Raw genomic sequence first — 24,713 nt, 5'->3', positions numbered from 1 at the left:
AATAGCAGTTTTTTCACAGCCGGCGGTGCACAAATCCCGGAGAATCCGAGGCATTAAAGGATACAAGCGGGGAAAAATTCTGACAAAGCTTTTAATAAGAAACTCATCTGTTACAGCTGTGTTTCAAACTGCTGGGGATTTTAGAACTCACAATAACACACGTGTCAACTCTTTGAACAGGCCTAGAAAAGTAGCACTCTTCTCTCAGAGATTTGTGACATTTTTAATCCGATACATAAGTCTGAATGAGTCATTAAAAGTGAAAAATAGATTTAGATTTTTTCTTTTGTCATAATGTGAATCATTTATTAACATTTTTTGGCAGAAATCTAATATACTACTATCTATAAGTACATTTGAGTAAGTGAATAATCCCTTTTGAAGTAGAAATAGTTTAGAATAAGCATTTCTAGGCCAGACTATAAACCTCTAGCCCAGACTATACCCCTCTAGGCCAGAATATACCCCTGTAGGCCAGAATATACCCCTGTAGACTAGAATATATCACTCTCTAGGCCAGAATATACCCCTCTACGCCAGACTATACCACTATAGGCCAGAATATACCCCTGTAGGCTAGAATATATCCCTCTAGGCCAGACTATACCTTTTAGGTCAGAATATACGCCTCTAGGCCAGACTATAAACCTCTAAACCGGACTATATCCCTCTAGGCCAGACTATACCCCTCTAGGCCAGACTATATCTCTCTATGCCAGACTATACCCCTCTAGGCCAGGATATACCCCCTTGTGTAATGAGGTTGTGCTTATATTTACACAAGAATTACTTGTGTCATGTAAGAAAATGTGAAATGTCAAAAGTTTGAAACTTGAACTATGAAACCTAATCAATTCTATGTCCTAAACAATCATTGTAAAGCGTGAAACTGTGTGACATTATTATTTAGTTTTCGAGCACATTGTGATGATTATATCTGCTAATGTTAGCAGTGTGAAGGCTGGAGGCCAGGGCCTTGCTTAATGGCGGCAGCCATCTTGTAGCGTAATGGACAATTAAGCCAGAGCATTTGTTTGGTAGCAGAAGCTTAGTACACAAATAAAACTGAAGGACGTCCCGTCTGTGAAGTACATCGTAGTTCTCAGACTCGTCGCTAATTTTTACCCACTGGACCTTTTATTGAAAGCTAGAAAAGACAATGCGATGCCTTATTAAGGACACATTTGGACACTCGAGTCTCCTTTTCATGTGTAATTTGTGCCACTTTGTGACATATTAGTGTCTTTCTGTTGATTACAAATGCTTTTCTGTTTATTTGTTGGCAGCTTTAAAACACTTCTGATTAATGGATAATGAAATGGCATCTGAGACCAGTTTCCACACTCTCGCTGGCCCATGTGTTATTTATTAATGTTGTTGGTGTTTTTTTTGTTGAAATGTGGAGCTCTTTAACGGGAACGTCTTTAATACGACGTTTATTTACATTTGAGTGCCGGAATCCTCGAGTCATAACAACTAAACGCGATGAGTTCATGTCACAGGTTTGTGTTTTGGCAGAGAAGGACTGGAGAAGTCGGGACGCAGTGCTGGCCTTTTGGCTGTGAGGCGGACATCTGGCCTGACTCCACTTCTCACATGCCTCCTCCACAACATCTCACGTCCTCCTTATGAAGCCGGAGCGCCACAGCTGCACATGTGCATGACAGCGCGGAATTTTCTCCTCCCCTCTCAACGCCATGCAGTGCTGTCCACACTTGAATTCTGGGATTGCGGGCCACCTTGTGCTGCAGCTGCAGTCACGCAAGTTTTGGCACATTCACTGTCCTTTTGTTTTTAAAACAAAATCATTTTGAAATTGTATCCCAGTGATGTCAGCAGGGTTATCGCAGTTTTCCATGTAGGCCCAGTTGAATGAAAGTTGCATTATGGGATGTGAATTGTTGCGATTTTTAATTGAAGGTAGCCATTTTTGTTGAACCTGCAGCCACAAAAGTGTGAAAGCAACAGAAATGCATTGTTTTCTGTGCTGATTCTTTACTTTTTTGGTCATTGCATCTCTTTTCTCCGAGATTTTTATCTTGGATTCAACAAACATCACAGTTTGAGTCACATTTTAAGGATTAAATTGAATTTTAGTTTATTAGTATAATAATAAAAGTGTGTTTTCATTTATGAAACTTCACTTTTATGGATAACATTTCCTTTGCTTGGGGCTAATTTTACGTTATTTCATATTTTTCTTTATTGAACCTACATGTCTTTTTCTCTTCGCATAAAGTATGGGTATTATTACAGAAACATGTATTTTTATATTCATTTACATGTATCTGAACACACATTAATCATAAAAACTCACATTTACACTTCATAATTTAGCGGTTAGAGCTGCTCTTCCTGTGAAATCTTAGTTTTACTGAGCCAGTGTGTCTCTTACTTCACAACATTTGCCAGGTGCCATATAAATATATTTATTAGTAATATTATTACAGATGAAACCCAGATATTTTATTGGTTATGGCTATTTTCTATCATCTGTCATCTTAAGTCTTATTTTATTGAACCCACGTCATTCTTACTTTGCAACAGGTGCCATAAATTATATGTATTATTACAGAAACATTTGTTTTTCTATTTATTTATACACATTATAAAAACGGTGGTAAATGTAGTAAATCTCGTTGTGTTGTCTGTTTTATTGAGCCAGTGTGCCTTTGTTACTTGACAACAGTTGCCATATAAGTACATGATTTTTCAAAGTGAAACTCACTTTTATGGCTGATGTTTTTATTAGTTATGGCTCTTTTTTATATATATATGTGAAAACTCATCTTTTTCTCTTGTTTTATGGAGCCTATGTGTCTATTTCTCGTTGACGAGCAGCTGCCAGGTGCCAGGGACGTGGCTCAAGAGTGGACTGAAATTCCTCCCGCCGTCTCCATGGGAACTTGAGGTTCCACATTGTCACACTGAGCATCATCATACAATAAAAAAGGAATAAAAGGATCCCCGCGCTGCTTTGTCGTAGAGGCCGAACGGTAGTCGGCGTCGTGGGTCTCAGGTTTCAGGAGTGGGGCCTCCTTCTCTGTGAATGAGGCCGACTTACGTGGAGGAGGAGGAGGAGAAGCAGGAGCAGTCAGTCAGTCTACTCAGGTCCGTCCTTTGTCCTCTTCTCCTGGACCCCGACACATGCATGGGGTCATCGCGGGCTGTGACGGCTGCCTCGGACGCGGACGCACGCACAGCCGGTGAAGGAGCGCGCGCGCACCCGCCCGCGCGTTAATTAGGAAAACCTGGTTGAGCAATTAAAGCACGAGGAGGAGAGGAGACGCGCGCCGCGGAGCGCAGAAGGTGTGCGTGTGTGTGTGTCTGCGTTGACACCGGAGTTCTCGAGACTAAGTTCAGTGTCTTTACATTTTTTATTTTTTTTTTATTTTTTTAAGATAAAGCGGTTCGAGTTAGTTTGGGAAAACTTCACGAAAGATTCACGAGCTGAGACGAAGGCTGGATTCCGCTCCTGACGCATGAGAGGTGAGTGAGTTTTGACCTGTTTTCACACATTCTGATCCCCGAACAGAGAAACTTGAAACGGCAAAAACACTCTCGTGAAGGTACTGTGAGTTATGTGAGGTCACGTGGCGTCATGAAAGCCCCTTTAAAATTGCGCGTTTTAACGCGACAAGACAAAACAAAAAAAAAGAAAAGGAAAGAAACCCACACTGGTAAAAAAGAAAAAAGTCTGTCAGTGATTTTCCTTTGTTTGTTTAATGACTAACTCAAACAGTTAATGTTGCTCCTCGTGTGTCTGTGATGGTTCCATCTCTTTCTGTTCTTTCTTTCTTTTTTGTTTTGTTAGTTGTTGCCGCAGCTTGGCAGCGCTTTGTTTTCCTGCAGGAATGCCACACTTTCCAAAACAGCCAGTCTGACTCAGCAGAGCTTGTTGAGGATCATTTTTGCTCCTTTTCTTTTCTTTTTTTTTAAAATGAGAAATAGAAACATGTCCTAGTGGATTAGAAGTGTGAATGTGACAGTGGAGTGATGCTCAGGGCCCTGTATGTTGATTCCATCATGTGCCCTCTGTCTGCTCCCTGAACCCTAAAAATCCAGCTCTCCTGCTCCTGGTTAGTCCAGGAATGTTAACTCTCCTATTGCTTTGTCCAGAAAAAAACAAAAAAAACATCTCCATCCCTCCTCCTCCTCCTCCTCCTGCAGCAGCGAAGGGTCATTAACTGAGTTGAGCTGGGTTTTAGTCTGCATGCGAGTCAATAAGCTACTGTGTTACAGCAAGCTCACTCTGCTCAGCTGTTTGGAGGAGGATGGCACTGTAAGGATTTGTCCAAGTCAAATACTCTTTACTGAGGTAAAAGTACACTTAGATGCTCTCAAAATAGTCAAATGTACTGCAATAACTTCTCAAAAGTAATAGCTGGTGTTTTAAATTGACTTAAAGGGCAAGTCTGTAACATTTAAATTGCATTTGCTGCCCATAAATAGGTTTTAAATTGGTGTTTTATAGCCTCAGATTAAGGTTTTTGTATGTACTTTGAGGCCGTCTTGTGATGCCAGTTTGCCACATGAAGTAAAAACATCCCTTTTGGGTCATGAAGGACACCGTAGTTGTGAGAAGAGGCGTCTGTCACTGTTTTTTTGGGGGGTTTTTTACACACTGGACAGTGGGTGAGCAGTGGTGGTGGAAGTATTCATGCATTTTACTTAAGTAAATGTACATATGAATATGCAAATATATTAAGTAAAAGTACAATGTACTTTTCCCTTTTAATTAAGTTAAATAACAGGAAAAAATTAGCTTGATGTCTTTTCAATGTGATTATAACGCTTTAAATGAGTCATTTTATTAGCATAAATGTGTATCATCATGGCTTTAAAATAAAAATGGACTAAGCCTTTTTCTGTGTACTTGACGGAAGCAACCACGTTTCTATGGGAGCCTGGACAGGCGAAAGACAAAAAACCCAAACCATAGCTTGCACTTTAACCTCACGGAGCAGAAGCTCACTTGTAAACGAAGAATATCATCGTTTCTTGTATGTGAAGGCCACGTAGTTGCTTAGAAAAGGGAGGATTGAGTGGAGGAGAATCTGCAGTTTGGTAAAAAAGGAAAAGGTGGTCTACAACGTCATTAACTGTCCTGACAGGAAATGGTTACCTTTGAGTACAAGAACAGTAAAGAATGCTATAAATTACGGCAGTGAAATCATTTGAAAGGCCATTGTTGTGGTTACCGTCAGATACAGAAATATCAATCTGTATTGGTCTTAAGTGTTGTGAAATGTTGAATTCTGGAACTTGACATGTTTGTTTTAAGTCTTAAGCGTTTCTTTACCGAGTGCTGCAGATTTACTGTGCGTGTGGTTGCGCTGTAACCTGGATCAACAATCACTGTTTTCCTTTTTTTGAATATGTAGAAACAGTGTGAACATGTTGTAGCCTCAAATTACAGATATTTTCTCACTGTAAAAGTCCCAAGTTTCCAAAAATGCACTTAAGTAATGAAGTGAATGCCCTTTAATTTCTTTCTTCTTTTTTTTAACATTCCATCACAGCAGTTGGGTGACGAGCCAACTCCTTTTTTTGTTTAGTTTCCCTTTGTGCCTTTATCCAGAACAGCAGCACAAAGCAGTGAGGGTGTTTTTTAACGGTGTGTTGACAGTGTCTGCTGCTGTAAAGGTACTTTTAGTGTATCTGCTGCTGTGGGTGGAGAGAAAGAGGAGATCTTTAGAGAAGAGTCTTTAATGTTTCCCCTTTAGCCCGTGCACCACTGGAGGCCTTTCATTAAGCCTTAGTGGGAACTTTGAACCAGCAGCACCTGCTGCACTGAGTTAATACCAACAACAGCCAAACAGTTTCTGCCTATCTGCCCATAGGATTAGTTTAATAATCAGTTTAGTTTAGTGTTGCAGAGGAGCAAAGAAACCACATTAAATAAGCAAATTAACACAAACTGCTGCAAAAAAACAATGTAATGATCAATAAATTGGTTTGAGTTGTGTGATTTCAACAGGAATGCAAAATATCTTCTGGCTTGCTTCTTTCCATCTTAGTTTTTCACCACATTTTGTGAACCAAATATATGATTTATTGAGTATTGCGGTCTCCAGAGACTCAGTGATTTGAGACGCACACACTGAATGACGCAGGCCCATTGCTACCTCTCTTTATATCGCCAATATACACGTTTGATTACATGTACACACATGCTGATGTTCCACAGTCTGTCTAATACATTTCATGAATGCATCTAGTCTTTCTGAGCGGCTGTAAATGCGCAGGGTGAGGCAGAAAGTACCGCACCGCACTGATAGGGGGCAGTGCTGAGCCCCCATAGGCACAATGGGGTGTCAGGTGCACGTCGCTGTGAGGGCAGTTTTTAGAACAGTGATGGTGATATTAATATAAAAATAAAGGTAAGACCATACACGATTTTCAATTTTAATTTAAAAAAAAAAAAAATCAGCGAAAAGAAACATTCCAATTTAAAATAAATTATAATTTGACCTTATATTAAATATTCTTGTTTCTTCTTGCTATTGTATTTTTGAACAGTATGGAATTGATTAAAGCATAATAAACAACTATGTGTTTCAATTAAGGTCAAAATTGAAATGTAAGCTTCTATTTTGGGTTTGTATATTTGTTTATTTGTGCGCCCGACTCCAGAGGAGTCAGCGGCTCACCAGTCATGAACCTCACTGCACGTCACTGGGCAAACTGCTGCATGTTTGTCTTTTTTAGTTGCAGTAAACTTAGTTCCAGATAAAGCGAGCGCTCCGAGTTCCCAGCTTCTGTGAATGTTTCTGGTTTATCTGCTCCATATAACAAAGTAGTCATTAAAACAGATTCATGTCGGTTTGTGGACAAAATAAGGACAATTTTAAGGACATCATCATTCTGAGGTTTGGGAACACTAAACAAAGTACTGGATTAAACGAGCAAATAATCCACAGACGGATCGGTGGAAAGAAAATAATTGTTAGTTGCCGACCTCTTCCAGATGCAGGTAACGTGGGCCTCAGCACTCATTTACGAGTGCAGCCAAAAGTGTTGAGCTGTTCAAATATGCTGACCAGCACTGACTTGGCACTTTTTCTGAACACCAGTGGCTCCACAAACCAAAATGTAACCATTTAATTGTTTCCAACTTGTGTTTTGGGAAATAAGGAGAAGGATACATTTTTGTCACGTCACCCCGCAGCTGCAAACTCGGGGTCAAGAAGTCCTTTTTTTTTTAGTTTGTCGAGCGCTTTAAAAACGTTGTTGACGTGACTGCAGATCAAACGCAGGATTGTTCCACAGATAGCGATGGCGTCTCTCTCTTTTTAAGAAGCTGGCTTCTTCAAAGTTGAGTGCCTGAAACGTGACATTCTTTGGGTCTGAGTTGTTCCAAGGTCCATAATTTTTGACTCTGGTGAGGCTGATGACGGTCCAAACTTCTTCTTTTTTTTCCGCCTTTTCTTTTTTTGGCAAAATATGCACTTTCTGGTCAGGCTTGGGCAAGTCGCACTCACCCTGTGTCAGCATCTTGAGCGTGCTGGTGTGGAGGAAGGATTTTGCAAAGGGATTGATGAGTAACGCGGCGTGTGAGGGCCTGAGTATCACACAGGCGTGTCTAGATTCTTCCACTGCCCTAAGACTCCTAAGTCCTGTTGTCATTAGTCATGAAATCCTCATTATTCTCTCTGCCACAGCCTGTTTTTATGAAATCTAACATGCTTTCGTGTGTGTGTGGAACACATACATTCCGATATTAAACCAAACCAATGTTGCTTAGCGCCTGGATCCAGTGCTGCCATTCAATTTTAAGGCTTTAGAGACTTGTTTTTTGAGAGGAAAAACTATTAATTCTATTATTAAAATTGTCTTATTGACACAAATGTTGTTTTAATTTGTGGTAAATCAAGAAGGGATGCACATTATGTGTTTTTATGGACCTACATTTGACCTGTAGTTTATTCTCAAAAATGAAAAAATTGCATGGTTCTTACTCAATAATTAAAAACTGTTGTCTGACATTAAAGCAACATTCAAGTTGATCATGGAACTATGAATGTGTGTGACAGGTAGGGAAACATCTGAGAAGTAATGGTTTCTTTTTTTTCTTCTCAAGCTCCACAAAAGTCTAACTTTCTTATTGCTCATTTTAGCCTTTTGATCATTTGAAATGCGTGTTGAATGAATCGTATCTGCCCAGCTTCCTTGTTTCTAGTTTCTTCAGCAAAAAAGTTTGTTTTCCTCATATTCCCTCAGTGCAGCAAAGACCTTTCAGGTCACCTGACTTTAAGCTTGAAGCTTGCAGGCTCTTTTTTTCCTCCTGAATCACTGAGGGAAAACGAGCAGACTGGCAAAGACGTGTTGTGTTCTCCCATTAGCTCTGACGTGGCTCCTACATTGTCTAATGACAGTCATTAGGACCGTCATTAGACAATGTAAGAGCCACGTCTAAACTACATTAACATCATAAATAAAAATGTACTTTTTCCCCCAATAAGGTCCAACAAATCAAGCTTTTCTGAACACTGTTTGCTGCCCTATCGTAATGAATTTAGAGGGATCATTTTCTGGCTTCTCGACAGGTGATAAATCCGTAGCCCCCAGTCACACTGGTTTAGCATCCGAACACAAAGCCACAGCAGAGTCTCCTCGGTGACTCTTTGATGTTTTGATTAAGCGGCTCGAGCTTGGCGCGGCTGAGCGCTGGAAGAATGCGAGTCCGACCCCAAACTGCCGCCGGGATTAGCGCGCCGCGGCCGGCAGGGGGTCAGTCGGTCGGTGCTCTGTGTCGCTGACACACGTCTGATTAAACCCAAGCATGTGGCCGCGTGTTATTGCTCAGTCCTGTGAGGTTGAGGTTCACCCACCAAATTCCAGCCTGCTGCATTTTAATTTGGAGAAAGTGTGAACTTGTCTAGTTTGCACATGTTCATTTCGGTTCATCCAGGAATGAGTGTTTCAATAATATAACACCTGTGGGGTTTTGCAGAACCTTGAAGACATAGTTGAGGATTTTCAGACTGATGGTATTTAGTCACAAACGACAAAGCCTTTAGTTTTGTCACTAGGTTAAATCTGAACACAGGATCACTCACTTTTCCCACAATGTCCCATATTTTGTTCTTTTCTCGCCCTATCTAGAGCTGATTTAGCTCCCCGATCACCTTTTGCATCATGAGCTGGAGTTTCCTAACCCGTCTGCTGGACGAGATCTCCAACCACTCCACCTTCGTGGGGAAGATCTGGCTCACAGTGCTCATCATCTTCCGCATCGTGCTGACTGCCGTCGGGGGTGAAACCATCTACTACGATGAACAGAGCAAATTCATCTGCAACACCAATCAGCCCGGGTGTGAGAACGTGTGCTACGATGCCTTCGCGCCGCTCTCACACGTCCGATTCTGGATCTTTCAGGTGAGCAGCACATCAGGTTATAGGCAAATACTGTTGAGAGAAATGATATTATTATATTATGAGCTATTATAAATTATATATTATAAATATATAAATATATTATAAATATAAATATTATGAGTATTTTTTTTCCTGTGTGTCCAGGTAATCATGATCACGACACCAACGATCATGTACCTGGGCTTCGCCATGCACAAGATCGCCCGCATGGAAGACACGGAGTACAGGCCGAGTCGGAACCTGAAGAAGAGGAGGATGCCCATCGTGAGCCGTGGGGCGGTTCGGGACTACGAGGAGGCAGAGGACAATGGAGAGGAAGACCCAATGATCGCCGAGGAAATTGAACAAGAGAAGCCTGACAAAGCAGAAAAAGGTAAAGTCACAAAACGGTTCATCTTGGTGTTTGTTCCGAGGAAATAAATCTAATTAGAGTTTTTTGTTTTTGGGTTTTGTTTTTTTTTAAGGCGCAGAGAAAAAACATGACGGTCGTCGGCGGATCATGCGCGACGGCTTGATGAAAGTCTACGTGTGCCAGCTGATGTGGCGCTCTGCCTTTGAGATCGCCTTCCTCTTTGGCCAGTACGTCCTCTATGGCTTCGAGGTGATGCCCTCCTACATCTGCACTCGCTCCCCGTGCCCACACACCGTGGACTGCTTTGTCTCCCGCCCCACGGAGAAGTCCATCTTCCTGCTGGTCATGTATGTGGTGTCCTTCCTCTGCCTTCTCCTCACCGTCCTGGAAATCCTCCACCTGGGCATCGGCGGCATCCGCGACGCCTTCCGCAACAGGCGCGCCGCCCTCGGCCAGCGCGGCGCCAGGCCGCTCGCGTCGGGCGCCCTGCCGACTGCCCCACCGGGCTACCACGCCACCATGAAGAAGGAGAAACTAAAAGGAGACCTGAGGGATTCGCCCATGGCCGACTCCGGGAGGGAGAGTTTTGGGGAAGAGGTGGAGCGGTTGAGGAGGCACCTGAAGTTGGCACACCAGCACCTTGAACTGGCCTACCAGAGGGACGAGGAGAGCCCGTCACGAAGCAGCAGCCCGGAGGTCAACACCTCCGCACAGACGGCTGCCGAGCAGAACCGCCTCAACTTCGCCCAGGAGAAGCAGGGAGAGGCGACCGAGAAAGGTAACGCTGACACAGTTGACGCAGTATGCTCTTGACTTTTAAGAAATCTAAACAAGAAGATTTATGCTTCAAAGGGGGGGGAAAAAAAATGTTTGGAGATGCATTCCTCTGGTGCTAAGGTAATTGTTAGTCTTTTGGCAGATTAACAAACAGTCGCAATCTAATAATAGTTGGAGTCTTTCATTGAAGAAAAAGATGCCAGACTTTCCATGGAACAGTTTCTCAAAAGCTCAGGGTTGACCACTTTCCTCTGCTCTATACAGCTGAGGCTCAATGATGATGATTTTGAAAACAACAACAAAAAAAAGCTATTTAAAGTCTTAATTAGTGTAAAACAAACACAAGTTTCTTCTGTGATTTTCAGAGCTTAAGTTCACAGCTTAAAAGTGAAGTGGGCTAAATGTCATGTTATCCAATGCAGAGTCTTTAAAAACTCCACGTTACAGTGAACATAACATGCTGAACAGTCATGTGTTGTCTCCTCTTCTCCCAGGAATACATGCCTGAGCGTGCTTCCTGCCCCCAAACGTCTGTTCTTCCATTCCTACTGGCCTTAAACACATGGGGGAAGCACATATGGGAATGCAGTCAGACCACTGAGGGGAGACCAACGTGTGTGTGTGTGTGCGCGCGCGCATGCGTGTTTGTGTGTGTGTGTGTGTGTGAGTGTGTGTGTGTATGCGGGGCATGAGAGAAATGAGCCTTTCAGTATTAGGGGTCCGTTTAAAAAGAAAAAAAGAGGAAAAATGCAGACTGAGCCGTGTTGTGACGCACGGTTCATCTCCACGTCTGTAAACTTGAAAGCCTGCCACATCTCATTTCCGTTTCACCAGCCTACGTCCAAACTCAGACGTGGTCTACACCCTGCTCTTTCACCCGCTCCTGTATTTTTTTTTTTTGTTGCCATAAAGTAATCCCGGGCCGTTTTCAGCGCTGCCTTCAGATTCAAACTCGTCCAGCTTCAGAGAGGCTTCTCTAGATAATAATGTCAATGTGTCGAGGCTTGTTTAGCCTCGGAGGGAAATCTCAAACAACACAGCCGTGGGTCATGTCATTTCTGGAGTGTTTGCAGCAGGCCTAACCTGCACCAGATGAGTCATGTTTAATTTAAACCGATTTGATGTTTGGAAGTTATTGTTTCTTTTGTCAGAAGCCACACATTTCACAATTGTTTGACAGGTATTTGGACTTGTGTGTTTATTCCAATCGGCCAAAAATGTTTACCTGGGGAATGCTTGAATTCTTAATGAGCAACAAATGTTCCAAGAACTTTCCAAGAATAAGTTTTTGTACCATCAGTTTTCTTTTTTACCAGTGCCTTTTTTTTTCTTTATTATGATGATGATAATAATAATAATAATAATAATAATAATAATAATGATCACCCCCATTTATAGACGAGTTGCTTATGTCTAGAAAGAGTGGGCATCACAAACGCCACATGTTCCACAGGACTGCTGAGAAGTAGGCACTTAACTGTTAGCAATCTTCTTTTTTTTTTTTTTCCTTCCTCTCAATTGTGTTCTATAAAGCTGGTTCATATTGTTTTCCTTTGCAGAATAATAAGTTCAATGTCAGTTTCTTGTTAGGTTTTTTTTTTTGTTTTTTCTTTCTGTTAACCGGCTGGAATCATCTGTCTTCTAGGCTCCTGTCAACAGTGAAAACTTTTGAAAATTTACATTCTTCTTTGGTGAGCCATATTTTCCATCCCTGTCATACACCACTGCTCCTCCTCTGTTCTCAAACACGGATGCTTTCTTTCAACAACAAAAAAACAAAAGAAAAGCCCAGCTGAGGAGAGGATGACAGCTGGCTGCTGACACAGCCTGGCGCCATGTAAACACCCACCATCTTCACTTCATTGTGAGACTTTGATCAGTAGCTTTTACTCGTGTGTGCAGAGTTCATACTCTTTCGTCGCCTGTCAGTTGGTTTTATGATCCGTCGCTGGAAAAACTCCCGACTTCACGTTGCCAAAGGAGCTGTTTTGATGCCGCGCTCTCATGTAATCATCTCACTTCCAGTTCTGCGACTTGTCGCAAGGTACAGCGGTTCGTCTTGAACGTGGTTACTTCAGTGGTTTATCCTTGTTTTTTTTTCTATTGCAAGTTTTGTAGTTTTTGTAACTGTAGAGATTATTTTGTCTTCAGAGTAAATAAATATATTTGAACAATATCTGCTTTGTCTCTCTGCTTTCCTTTGTATCTTCACTTGATTTGTAAATCTTGAGCTTAAAGGTCTGACATGTTTACACATCAAAAGAGTCACATTTTTCTTTTTTACACAAAGGTTTTATACACAATCCAAAATCTGGTTACATGTGTGAAATGTTTAAATGTAGGCCAACACTGCCCTCTAAAGGTTATGCATAACAAAAGCTTGGATTATAGCTAAATATGGTAAAATAATGGGTGTTGTGTTCCTCAATTACAATAACAGTCTTTAACAAGTCTCTGGCCATATACAAAGAGATCCTTGGTTGTTGTTTTTTAAATGTGCTGTTAATGGACATTTTTCATTGGATGATCTGATCTTGAGTGTATTACTGGTCCAAAAGTGATGGATACAATTTGTCTGTAATGTGAGAGACTGGGTTTTTCACGGGTCACCAAATAACACAATAAATGTGTCAAATGAAATTGTAATTTAACCAAAAATGGCTGTTTTACTTGTTAAAAATAATAGGTGTTTGAGGGATTTTCAGGAACAGGGTTACAATAGTGTAATCTTCACATACAAGTGCACTCCTCGGGTATGATGTTGGGCAAAGTCTCGTACTTGAACGAGTGTCCGCCATCCGATGTGGTGGTGACCCTCAGTGACCTCATGCTGCCCGGAGCTGGCGCGCAGCACTGAGTGATGCCCAGTGCTGCCGTGCTGCGGTCGGGGGCCGAGCAGTTCCCGTGGCAGTAGAAGAAGTTCAGCACCGCCGGGTGGACGATCCAGTTGTCCCAGCCCAGCTCCTCGAAGCTGATCTCGACCTTTGCCCTTTGGCAGTCGCTGTGCTCCGGTCTCTCTTGCGAGGGCCGCTGGAGCAGGTTGATGGCGAGAGGAGACCAGGGAATGTTGAGTGAGGCGTGCCGTGCTGAGCGAGCAGACCGAGGCCTGGTGCGGAGGTCAAAGAAGGGCATTTTGTCCGGATCGTTGGCGTGACACTGACAGGCCAGGCAGCGGACCTGGAGGAGGAAAGGTCCCTCCGCTACAGAGGTCAGCATCGTCTCCTCCAGGTGGTACGTACTCCAACCATCTGAGCTCCTCTCAGCTGCTGGAACAAGCTGCCACGTCGAGGTGAGAATGAAGAGCGGGGCTGAATTGTTGACTGTGGCCTCTTTGCCCGTGTAGAACCAGAAGTCGGCCGACGTGACGACCGTCTCCTGCACGTTCCTGGAAGGCTGGAAGTAGTACGTGAAGAGTCCTTTGGTGGTTTCTTCACGAGATGAATCGGATCTGGCACAATTTGAGTCTGTCAAAGTGAGGTCAGAGAGAAGTTAGAGAAGCTCATTGTCATTAACCCACTTCTGCGTGTGTGTGTGTGTGTGTTTGTGCGTGCTTGTATTTGTTTCCTCTTTAGGACCTGTTCTGACCTCATTAGGACCAGCTGGAGACCAAACCCCGGTACTCATGAGGCAGAACCTCATTTCTAAGGAATTGGGTAAGTTTAGGACTAAGATTTGAATTGTGGATAGGTAAGGGTTAGTCATTAACAGGTTATGATTAAGGTCAGGGGTAAGGGGTGTGTGTGTATTGATATCATCGTGACATCAACTTTAAAGGTCTTTTTCAGGGTTAAGACTTGGTTTAAGCATTAGGATTAGTATCAGATTTCCCTTAGGGTTAGGGTTAGGGTTAGTCACATATTTGTGATGGTTAAGGATAGGTTAAGGATAGGGTAAGGGGCTAGGCATTGTGTCTTCGAATCTAACTAACATATAAAAACAAGTTTGTTTCTTTCACTGCCATGTATCTCGTAGTAGTCCATGTCTTCTCACTGTTTTTTATGCACTGGTCCTTTAAAACTGTTTTAATCACATACATGACACACACAAATCAAATTATGTGCATACTAAAAATGATGTAAAATTCCATTTCAAAACACAAAACAAACACTCATATCTTTGTCTGTCATGCTGCATAGGGAAACATGGCGAAGCAAAATGGCAGCCTCATTAAAGCAAGGCCCTTGCCTAAAGTGCATACTGTTTACAAGCCTTGTTCTAAGGCTCTAAAATCCAAACTATCTTTATATTAAAGCAATTATAAACGTATAACAACAATTCTGCCAATAGAAGTACTGTATACAGGTCATTCCAACAAGATCCTTAATCTGAACCCCTCAAAAAAAAGCTTTGTTTGAAACAACATGCTTGTTTCATGACATTCCATAACACCGTCTTTGAATGTGTTTAAAGAAGACAGCGTCTGCAGTGGAATGATGTTTTGCCATTGTTCAACCATAATCTAACACAGATAAGAATGAAAACACTGTACAATTCTCTTTCTTGCCTCTAGGGGGAAAACAACATTGCTTCAAACTATAAAAGAAACCCAGCTTTGGTTTCAGGGTTTGTTTTTTTTCAACAAGCTGTCAATATGTACTTTAAAAAAGCCAACTTCTCATCAAGGCATGTGTCTCGATATTTGTAGGAGGTGAATTTTCTATACATAAAAAATGAATTAACCTTTGAGTAAAGGTCTTTCCTTCCTCACTCCTATTGATTATAAATGGATGTAAATCTACAGTAGTTTGAACCTGCAACATGCTGCAACAACTCTCATGTTAAAAATTTGGTTATATCAACCTGACAATAAGAAAAGGATATTAAATAGCTGATTCAAATAAAAAGTGTCTTGTATATGTTGAAAAAAGAATGTTTAAAAGCCTCTCACCAAAACTGGGAAAGAGAATAATCTGAGTCTTTTCCTGGTTTGGACCGGTTTGACAATTCCCCCGCGTTGTCCTGCTCGCCCTGTCGGCCCTGTCGGCCCTCCGGCGCACGTGTCTCGCCACGTCCACGTTGGGACCCCGCAAAGGGGTCAAAGGTGGCTCGTCCAGGCCGAGGCCCTCCAGCACCCTGCCTTTGAACCAGACCAGAGCTTCTTCTCTGCTCAGCTCTTGCCCGCTGCAGGCCAGAGTCAGAGCCAGGCTGAGGAGGAGAACGCGGCACATCATGACTGCAGTGTGAACGGTGACTTCTCTGATTCTCACTTAAATGTTTGTGTCCATTCTAAAGTTATCTGGGTGTGAGTGAAGTCTGCAAGAAAGGGCCTGTTGTTGCCAACACACCAGTGGAAGATAGGAAAGTATGACCTTGGTTTGGGATGTTGCATTATCTGTTTTTGTAGCCGTTTCACACAGTATCGCACCCTGTGTGTGTGTGTGTGTGTGTGTGTTTAATTCTTCGTTTTTGTTTTGCAGCAACACTTGGTGCACGCACATCAACACAAAGCACTGAAGTTGGTTCCTGGTTTGGCTCTGGATTCTGCGTAAGTACCATAAACATTCTAACAGAATTGGGATGTCACTGTACAAACATTTATCTGCAGTTTAGTGACAATTCCTTCACATTACGAATCCATCTGTTTAGTTTGTGTAGCTGATAAGATTCCAGCATAATTCACACACACACACACACAACCCTCATGCACCTGTTTTCCCACTGTACAAAACCCTTTTTGTCTGCTGTTAGGGGGGGAGACTACTTTATCTGACTGACCTTGAATGATTGAAAATCTGTCTCTGGAAATTAAAAAAAAGAAAAAAATCATCATCATAATAATAATAATGTCTGTGCACAAGGACATTTTACTCAGTGATTTATTATTTAGAGCAGATTTACTTTGGTACTTGTGCTCCTAAACAACATGAAAGATATTTATTTAGTATTAAAAAGACAAATTGTGTGCGTTCTTTTTAATTAATTTAATTAATTGGAAATTAATTTATGTAAGCGCTACACTGTATTTACCAGTAGAGGGCTCTACCCACGTGACCTCTCTGTTCTGTTTCAAGCGACTCAGACAATAAATTAAACAGTAAGGCTATTTGTGTGATATTTGTCTATTATATGTATTGTAGTAATATTAATACTAGCGTGATTTTAACTGTAACTTCCTTTTAACTACTGTCGCGTTGTCATGTTGTTAGATGGCTCTAATTAAACATAAAACTTTAATTATGTCTTCTGCAATCGTTCTAACCATCTGTTTTATTTCAGTGTATCACAGCTCTATAACTGACTGAATCACAATGTCATTATTGCCAGACGCTCTTTTTATAGCAACTGCAACTGTCTCTCTGTCTCACAGACACACACACACACAGGTTGTGTAGCTATTCTTCTCAGGACGCAGCATTGACTTCCATCCGTTTGGACAGACTAAACAAGGCCTTGTCCCCAACCTTAACCGTCACCGCTATTCAAATGTTTGCCCTCAACTGAACCAGTCCCTCAGAAATGAAGGTTCTGCCAGGTTCTGGCCTCCATGAGGACGACTGGTCCCGACAAGGTCAGTGTCTAGAACAAGAACACACACACACACGCGCGCACCTTTTAAGGTCTCTGCACTGACATTAGAATTAGCCTACACACACACACACACACACACACATTTAGATAAGGCTATCAACCAAACTATCTCTCTCTCTCTCTCTCTGTGTGTGTGACAGAAGACAAGTCATCACCATGGAGACCAAATCTGGTCCTAATTTGCTTAAGTATAGGGCTCAGTTTTCAATTGTGGTTAGGTTAAGCTTAAGGTTAAAGGAACACTTTTCCGATTTTGAATTTAGCTTTGTATTACTAGAATAGGGGTAGTATTTTTGTAATATAAATATCTTCAAAGAATTTTGAAATATCTTCATCTTCATATCTTCCAAATTTTTTTGTTACGTGCTGCTACGCTAATTCCGAGAACGTAAACAGTGTCCGCCATCTTTGCTAGCAGATATGCTAACAGCTAACCAAGTGTCACTGGTGGGCACAAAGAAAAGAATGAAGATATTTCTCAACTCATTGGAAACTGAGGTTGGGAAGCACAGTTTTTCAAAAATACTACCCCTATTCTAGTAATACAACGTTAATGCAAATCGTTGAAGTATTATTTTAAGATTAAGCATTAACTGGTAATGGATAACGATGGTTTTGTTTAGGCTGTCCAAATGAATGGAAGTCAATGCAGTGTCCTCAGAAGAATAGCTGTGCAACGTGTGTGTGTCTGTGTGTGTAGGTCATACATGGCCTCAGAAATGTGACCTATCTGTGTCTGTGGTGGTGCAGCTGTCGTTCCTAACCTGAGTGAGTCGGGGCTGAAGCAGTGAGACGGGGGGGGAGACTGGCGAGAGAGAAAGAACACATACAGTACAACATGAGCTGATTTACAGTAAGTACTTCAAAGCCTAATATTGTTTGTATTTGTGAAAACCTTCAAGGCTTAAAGGTCCTGAGAACCCCCTGGAGCAGAAAGGCCTGAACCCTTCTGTCTCTGTCACTTCTCCACTGAGCCGTCGAAGCCGTTGAAAGGAGCCACGGCCGTGGCCGCTAATGCTCCGTGATCTCTGGTGGACTTACACCTCCAGTCCAGCGCTCACAGAAGGACACACACAGAGAGACGTGGCCTTCAGCGCATGATTTGAGATGAAATAGTTTGCTCCATGGATCTCGTTACGTTAACTCGGACTTTGCAGGGATGTCCAAAGGGATTCCTGAGGTAATGAGCATGTCTTTCTATTTCTGGATAAACTCTCTTTGAGGCAACGCTTATATATTGTGGATATTATTGTGGATTAGCATAGGAAGCAAATCCAGATGTTGCACATGTTCTTTGATCAGTCTGCTAATTTCCATTTTAAACGCCAAAAAAGTCCTAAACACATGGAGATTATTAGCTAAACTAAAACACCCGTCAGTTTAAGCTGTTTATTATTACATATTATTGTATTTGTAGTATATTTTGTGACAATAATAATATTTTTTTTGCATTAAATGTAGTGAATGTATTTCCTGCAGTAGGATTCTATATTTAGATGAAGGCTTCAAAGAGGTCAAATGGACTTTTCGGTTTTTACCTACCTTTATTTAATCTTTGTCATCTCTGTGTATCTTCTTGTGCCAGATAAATCAAATCAGGAATAACCATTTAGTACTGTTTTACTTTTAGAAAAAAGGTCAACATTCAAAAGAGAGCACAAATCCCATTACAGCTCTTTCTTAGGCTTCCTGAATCATACTCATGTCTGCGTTGTGTCTGGAATCAAAAGGACACACAGTCTTTATTATAGAATACTTTACTCATATCTGTCTTTCCAAAGCAATTTATTGGCCTACATTGTTTTTTCTAGCTCTTGCAAATTAAATAAAAGAGGCAGAGATCTTTATAATGGGTCGTACTCCAAACCCCTGGATCCTACCCTTCCAAAAATGCAATTTAATAGCGTCTGTATTTGAGCTGCAGCTCTTTTTTTTTTTTTAAACTCCATGGCCCCACTTTGAAAACCAGCATTATATTTACAACTGTTTCTTGTTGTAATAAATGTTTTTTGTGGCTATTTTATGACTAAATTGAGCACATTTGTTAGGAAAACGGCCAAAGTGCAAAAATGACTTAATATGTGATTCATGTATTCCGCTTGTTGCAGTCCCTGGAGCAAAAGCACAGGTCAACAGCTTCTCTACTCGCCATGAGCTCAGAGACATGATGGAGAACTGATGGAGTCTTCCAGAAGAAACCTTCAATAACTTAAACTTGTTCTTTCGCCACAAATAATTGCCAAAGGCAAAGTAAAGGAAATCACTGTGAAAGAAACCAAGATGGCAGAAGTCCCTGGATATGTTCGCAGTCTGGAGATCCCGTCAAAGAGGCCAAAAGTCACAGATGACCCCGTCTTTCCAGATACTGGGGCTGCATCGCAGAAACCCACGCTGCCGGTTTTCAACCGTAAACTTCGCAAAGCAGCAGTAGGAACAGGCTGCGACATCCGACTCAGAGTATCGGTGGCAGGATTTCCCAAACCCGCGCTCACCTGGTACCACAACGACGAGCCCGTCCCTCCTTCAGCGGCCCAGGACTCGGGGGGTCTGTGGATCCGAGACTGCCGCACCAGCGATGCCGGCTTGTATACCTGCGTGGCGACCAATGAGCTGGGAGAGGCAACATGCAGTGCTGTGCTGGCCATCATGGACCTTGGTGAAGGTAGGGACAAAAACAACTGACATGGTAATGGTTGTCTGTGATTGTGCAGCTATTTGCATTTCTGCAGGCTTAATCGTAATTATTTATCTCTATCGGGGCAGCCTGTGCCCTGGTGGAAATGGAACTTAGCCTGTAACCGGAAGGTTGCCACAGTGTACTCCTTTTGCCGGTCCCAAGCTCGGATAAATGGTAGAGTTGTGTCAAGAATGGTATACGGCATAACATCTCTGTCAAACCCTAGAGAGGGAGAAGCCAAAAGGAAAGGGGGTAAAAAAGTAGCTCTTAATCGCTTAATTCCATGATTCACATGGCTCAGGTCAAGGGTTCAATTCCCAGCTTGTACATGCCTATTTGGCTCTGGACAAGACACTTAACCCCCAAGTTGCTTCTGACGGCTGTGCATATGAAAGATGTAAGATAGCATGTAGATGAATGGGTGAATGGGAAATGTTAAGGCAGCTTTGAGTGGTCACCAAGACTATAAAAGTACTATATAAATACGGACCATTTACAACACTAATAGTCATTCAGTTTATTCGTTGGTCACTGGGTTTTTGTTATGGAGGTCTGTGGTTGTTCTTCTGATTGTCCCGTTTTCCCGTCCCTTTTTATCCATGGACATGTTGCCAAGCTGTTTGCCGAGCATTTACTGAGGTAAACTTTTACTAACCTCAAACTCAGTCTTTTCTGTTTTCTACAATTCCAAAATTAGACTTTGTCGGCCGAGTTTTGCTCGAGGCGGTCGCTCCGTCAGCGTATATTCACACAGCAAACCGTGTAAGACATAAATTATCTCGGCGAAAGGCCTCAATAGGAGCAGAATCACGTCTCACGTTCCTCTCTTACATTCTCCACGTATCATTTTCTCCCTGTTATAGACATAAGTTACCAATGGATGTAGTGCTTGTTATGAGATCAACTAAAAGTGTGAAGGCATCCGTGTTCACAGCTGATGAGCAATTATAGTGGATTTGAATGGCTTGTCTTCCCCCCCCCCCCTTCCCAGTTTATCCCTTCACCTCTGCCTTGCAGGGATAAGATATATACATATACTAGACTCTAACAGAGAAAACCATACAGGTCATATAAGTATCCTTTATCAGCCCCAGCACTTTTTTTTTTTTCAATTTATATTGCATATCGGATATATCGACAAAAAGTCCAATATCATGCATCCCTAGTTCTTTTGTTAGTCCATACTAGAGTGGGTTTGTACTGCATGTCTGATAAAACCACAGCAACAACCATATGGAATTAGATTTGTGTCTCAACACTTTTTTTAAGAAGCAAATAAAATATTGATTTAATCATTCAAAAATGTTGTATTTTATGGTTTGAAAATACACTTGCTCTTTGGTTTTTTGTTTGCAGGCGGGCCTTAGGAAGCTGCCTGCTGATTGGCTACTGAGTTTTGGATTGACAGCAGCCTTTGCAAAACAGAAATAATTTAGATTTTCTTTGTTTGCTGATGCTTCAAAACGCAAAATGCCCTGCTCTGGCTGGGTTACTTATGGGTAGTATTTTTCATTTCTGTCATTTCATAAACGCTCCCTACATGTTGCACACTAGACCTTTAAAATCAGTTTTTGTGCATTTTCTGAACACAATGTTGACTGGAAATGAGAATTGTAAGGGTGTAGTTTCTCAACATACAGTAGATCTATGTGGACACAATGCGTCATCCATCTAAGTGTGAGTGATGAGCGTAGAATGGTGTCTTATAGTTTGCAGTGAGAGGATTGCGCCGTTGCGTGTTCCTGAACATGCTCTTGTTGCTCGGGCCTGTGGAGAAAGTTGACAGTTGAGCTCTCACACGATGACCTGGCACGTACAGAGCAGCTGCCGTATCACTCTGCACCTCTCTGTCTCGCACTTCTGATCTTCTCATATCTTCCAGCTCCACTTAGACGCCACATTTTATCCCGATAATTATTTCTTCACTTTGCTCTTTTGCCTCTCCTTGGTTATTGCAGAACAACAACATGGTATTGTGAATTGTGCACTAGTGTTACTTTTACTTACAGAAAAATATTAAAATAAAATATAAAAGTATGCTTTCTTGTTTTTAGCATTTGAAAGTAACTTCTTAAACAGACCTGTTGGCCAGGGATGTTTCAAGGGAATTTGGGGGCTCCAGGCGAAAGGTGACCTGGGGGCCTGACATCAAATCAAGTCTATCTCATTTCTTTCTTTTCATACTTTAAAATACTTAAATATACTATATTCTGTTTTAGTAGAAATATATATATATATATATATATATAATGTTTGGTATCTTTGCAGTTTCCTTAGTCATTTAAGTTTAATGTGCCCCTTTTTAGATTTGAATCTGAACGGCTTTACTTTAAAACTTTATTTATCTTATCCCTAAACTTTTTTTTATTTACATAGTTTTTATTCAAGACTTAACAATCCACGTTTTTAAATTTTATTTTTTGAGTCCACTTCAAGCGGCCACACTATCTCTCTGACCCCCTGCATCCCTCTTACGTTGTCTCTGCGCTCTCTCTCTCTCCTTGTGGTTATTTATGGCGTGGTATGTGCTGCACCGGCCACAGGGCTCGTGCTCCAGTGATGTGTGGACGCCGCCGCGCTCCCCTTCTCCGATTGCACTGGCAGACATCACAGATAATAATAGCATCGCCACGGTCAAGACGCAGTGCTGTCACACTCAATCACGCTCAGCGTGATGAAAGAGACTGGTGTGCTGCAGTGAGGGTGGCGGCTTCTGTGTGTGTGTGTGTGGGGGGGGGTCCCTTTGTGTTGGCGCACATGTTCATTTTAAAGGCTGCTTTTGAGTCGGTGAGTCACACGGTCGACCGCGTGCGTCACTTTTTAAGTTCTCACCCCCCGAGAAATCCAACCAACCAGTGACCAAAGTGTAGTGCTGTGTCACCAGTCCCGGTGACCTCGCTGACATCACCCTCCTTGGACTAACACTGTGTCTGTGACATCGAAAGGCTGGATAAGCACTTTGATGGAAGCTCTGGAAAAATCAGCACCTGCGATATTTTAAGCCGCATTTACGATAGAGATCATGCTCGTACGGCGTGACGCAGGAGCATAAACCTCTCACATAGCATTTAAAAAGGTCATTGTTGCACCTTTTAGAAACAGGAGTCCATGGGCTCGCAGGATAAATCACTAGATTTACAACCGATGTCACAGGAGAGTATGATTTAAAGTTATATTACATGAGGTTTGTGGCACAAAAGTTGCGTTCACACAGTGCAGTTCAGCTCGCCAAAGGTTAGGTTTGGAATGGTAAACTGTGGCCTGGCTTGTGTTTTCACTGCGGGGTGTGTAGGCTACGTAAATAGCATGACATCACACCATTGCAATAGTAAGGTCAGCCAATAAATTCGACAGAGAAGAAGAACATGACACAGAATCTGCAGATCTGCTGTTTATTAAATTATTAGTTTAAAAAGAAGCCTTGAATCATCTCTCGCCGTGTCGTAATGTACGATATATATATTTAACCCTTTAACACATAAGCCTCAAAATGTCCTGCTTATTTTAACAGAAAAATGTCCTCCGAATAAGTGATTTTTGACCATTTTTCCAGGATAACTTTGAATATCTGGCAGTTATTTACAATTTACTGCATTTCACGTTTCATTAGTAAAAACTAAAAAATGGACTTTGATTTTAGAGAAAAAACACTGCAGTTGTACATGTGCAACATATATTGCTATATATTGGAATTATGAACAGTATAAAACATATTTACAGTAACTCAATGTCCAAAAACAGGCCAAAGGCGCTGATTCGCCGGCTTCCTGCAGGTGAAATTACCGTAATAACCACAATGTTGGCTTTCACGTGCAACTTCTCGGCTTTCAGAAACCGTCGGATAACTACGGTAATGCAAAGTGTGCTTGTGCAAAGTAGCATTGGTTATACACACGGTGTTAAAGGATTAAAATGATGCATTTAATGTTTTTGAAACTCCATTCCTGATGACGATTCCTAACCAATTACAAGGACTTTAGGTGCCCCACCATTGTGCCAGGAGGGAGCCAAAAATGTGGGATGGTACAGATCAGTTATTTAAGCAACCTTTGTAACTTTTGCATAATGTACCAAACTAAACCCAACTGTACTGCTTGGTGGAAAAGGAGCTTTACTATAAACTATAACTCTTTATAGCTATACTGTATAGCTATAAAAAGCCAAAAAGCAACTCAGCATCAACATTGGCTGCCTGAAGTCCCAGAAAGCATTATTTTTTAGTGTATGCGAAAAATATGGATCTCTACACAAAATACACAAATCCTCCCACAGAATATTTATCTTTTGGGCACAAGATAAAAGAAAATATCACTTTCATTGTCCCGTGTGGTCACAGTGCATCCCTGACCATCTCTGCAGATAACACAGGTGTAAATGGGTACTCTAGCAATTCAGTTTTGCACAGCCTGGAAAATGAGTTGTATAGGGCTATGTTGTCTATGTCGGGTTTCTTCATCCATAAAAGCACTATAATATGATTGCCTGGATTTGAGTTTGTCCTTCAAACTTGTAATTACATTTGCGGATATTGGGCTTCTCCCACAAACATTTGCTGAGTGACATTGAAAAATAAATTCAATGAATTCATTAAGAAGATGCTACAGGCTGATCTTTAAAAATTAGGCTTAGGATTCTCCGTAGACACGCATAATCACTCCTTTTCATTGTCATGCGTTCATTCAGACGTTATTTTGAATTTAAAGCTGAAATGTGGTGATTCATGTTTGCATCTTTTTAATTGACTGCATCGTTCATCTGAATATCAAAACTACCAGACCTGACTGGGAGGGAGCGTTTGTGTATACAGCAGCAGAGCAGGGCAGGGGCGGGCGGAGATAAGAAGTGTCTATACCGTGAGTTTTCATTCATACTCAACAAAATATGCATGAATGAATGAAGAATGATGCACAAGTGTAAATGTTTATATTTCAATGTTATGCACCACAGATTTAAGTGTTAGTTTCACCTCTGGCTCCAAGGTTTAAGAGCATTTATCTG

The 24,713-nt window shown here is 41.7% G+C and overlaps 3 protein-coding genes across 10 annotated transcripts in view; 2 read left to right on the top strand and 1 right to left on the bottom strand.

Moving 5' to 3' along the window:
- The first annotated feature begins 3,053 nt into the window (after nucleotides 1-3,053).
- On the top strand, nucleotides 3,054-12,686 carry LOC131455226 (gap junction gamma-1 protein-like). 2 transcript variants are annotated; one of them, XM_058622734.1, is made up of 6 exons: nucleotides 3,054-3,309; nucleotides 3,402-3,489; nucleotides 9,109-9,381; nucleotides 9,526-9,754; nucleotides 9,846-10,511; nucleotides 11,005-12,686. In XM_058622734.1, the coding sequence occupies exons 3-6, from the start codon at nucleotides 9,142-9,144 to the stop codon at nucleotides 11,016-11,018; spliced, it is 1,149 nt and encodes a 382-aa protein (XP_058478717.1). In that variant the 5' UTR covers nucleotides 3,054-3,309; nucleotides 3,402-3,489; nucleotides 9,109-9,141; the 3' UTR covers nucleotides 11,019-12,686. The 2 variants fall into 2 exon arrangements, with proteins under 2 accessions (XP_058478717.1, XP_058478718.1); XM_058622735.1 differs by lacking the exons at nucleotides 3,054-3,309; nucleotides 3,402-3,489 and adding an exon at nucleotides 4,196-4,318.
- Nucleotides 12,687-13,210: 524 nt separating this feature from the next.
- inha (inhibin subunit alpha) lies at nucleotides 13,211-15,792 on the bottom strand. Its single transcript, XM_058622708.1, has 2 exons — nucleotides 15,399-15,792; nucleotides 13,211-13,974 (listed from the first exon to the last, which is right to left on the bottom strand). The coding sequence occupies exons 1-2, from the start codon at nucleotides 15,679-15,681 to the stop codon at nucleotides 13,241-13,243; spliced, it is 1,017 nt and encodes a 338-aa protein (XP_058478691.1). The 5' UTR covers nucleotides 15,682-15,792; the 3' UTR covers nucleotides 13,211-13,240.
- Nucleotides 15,793-17,789: 1,997 nt separating this feature from the next.
- Nucleotides 17,790-24,713, top strand: part of LOC131442838 (striated muscle preferentially expressed protein kinase-like) — a 54,305-nt gene continuing 47,381 nt past the window's right edge. For 4 of the 7 annotated variants that reach the window (XM_058612466.1, XM_058612465.1, XM_058612464.1 and 1 more), the window contains exons 1-2: nucleotides 17,835-18,218; nucleotides 19,147-19,700. In XM_058612466.1, the coding sequence (XP_058468449.1) occupies nucleotides 19,319-19,700 (382 nt within the window). In that variant the 5' untranslated portion in view covers nucleotides 17,835-18,218; nucleotides 19,147-19,318. Of the gene's footprint in view, nucleotides 17,807-17,834; nucleotides 18,219-19,146; nucleotides 19,701-24,713 lie in introns of those variants that run through there. The other 3 variants (XM_058612469.1, XM_058612468.1, XM_058612462.1) reach the window with 2 other exon arrangements.

Source organism: Solea solea, chromosome 2 (genome assembly GCF_958295425.1).
Source record: "Solea solea chromosome 2, fSolSol10.1, whole genome shotgun sequence".
NCBI classification, from domain to species: domain Eukaryota; kingdom Metazoa; phylum Chordata; class Actinopteri; order Pleuronectiformes; family Soleidae; genus Solea; species Solea solea.
This window is presented reverse-complemented; position numbering and strand designations above follow the sequence as displayed.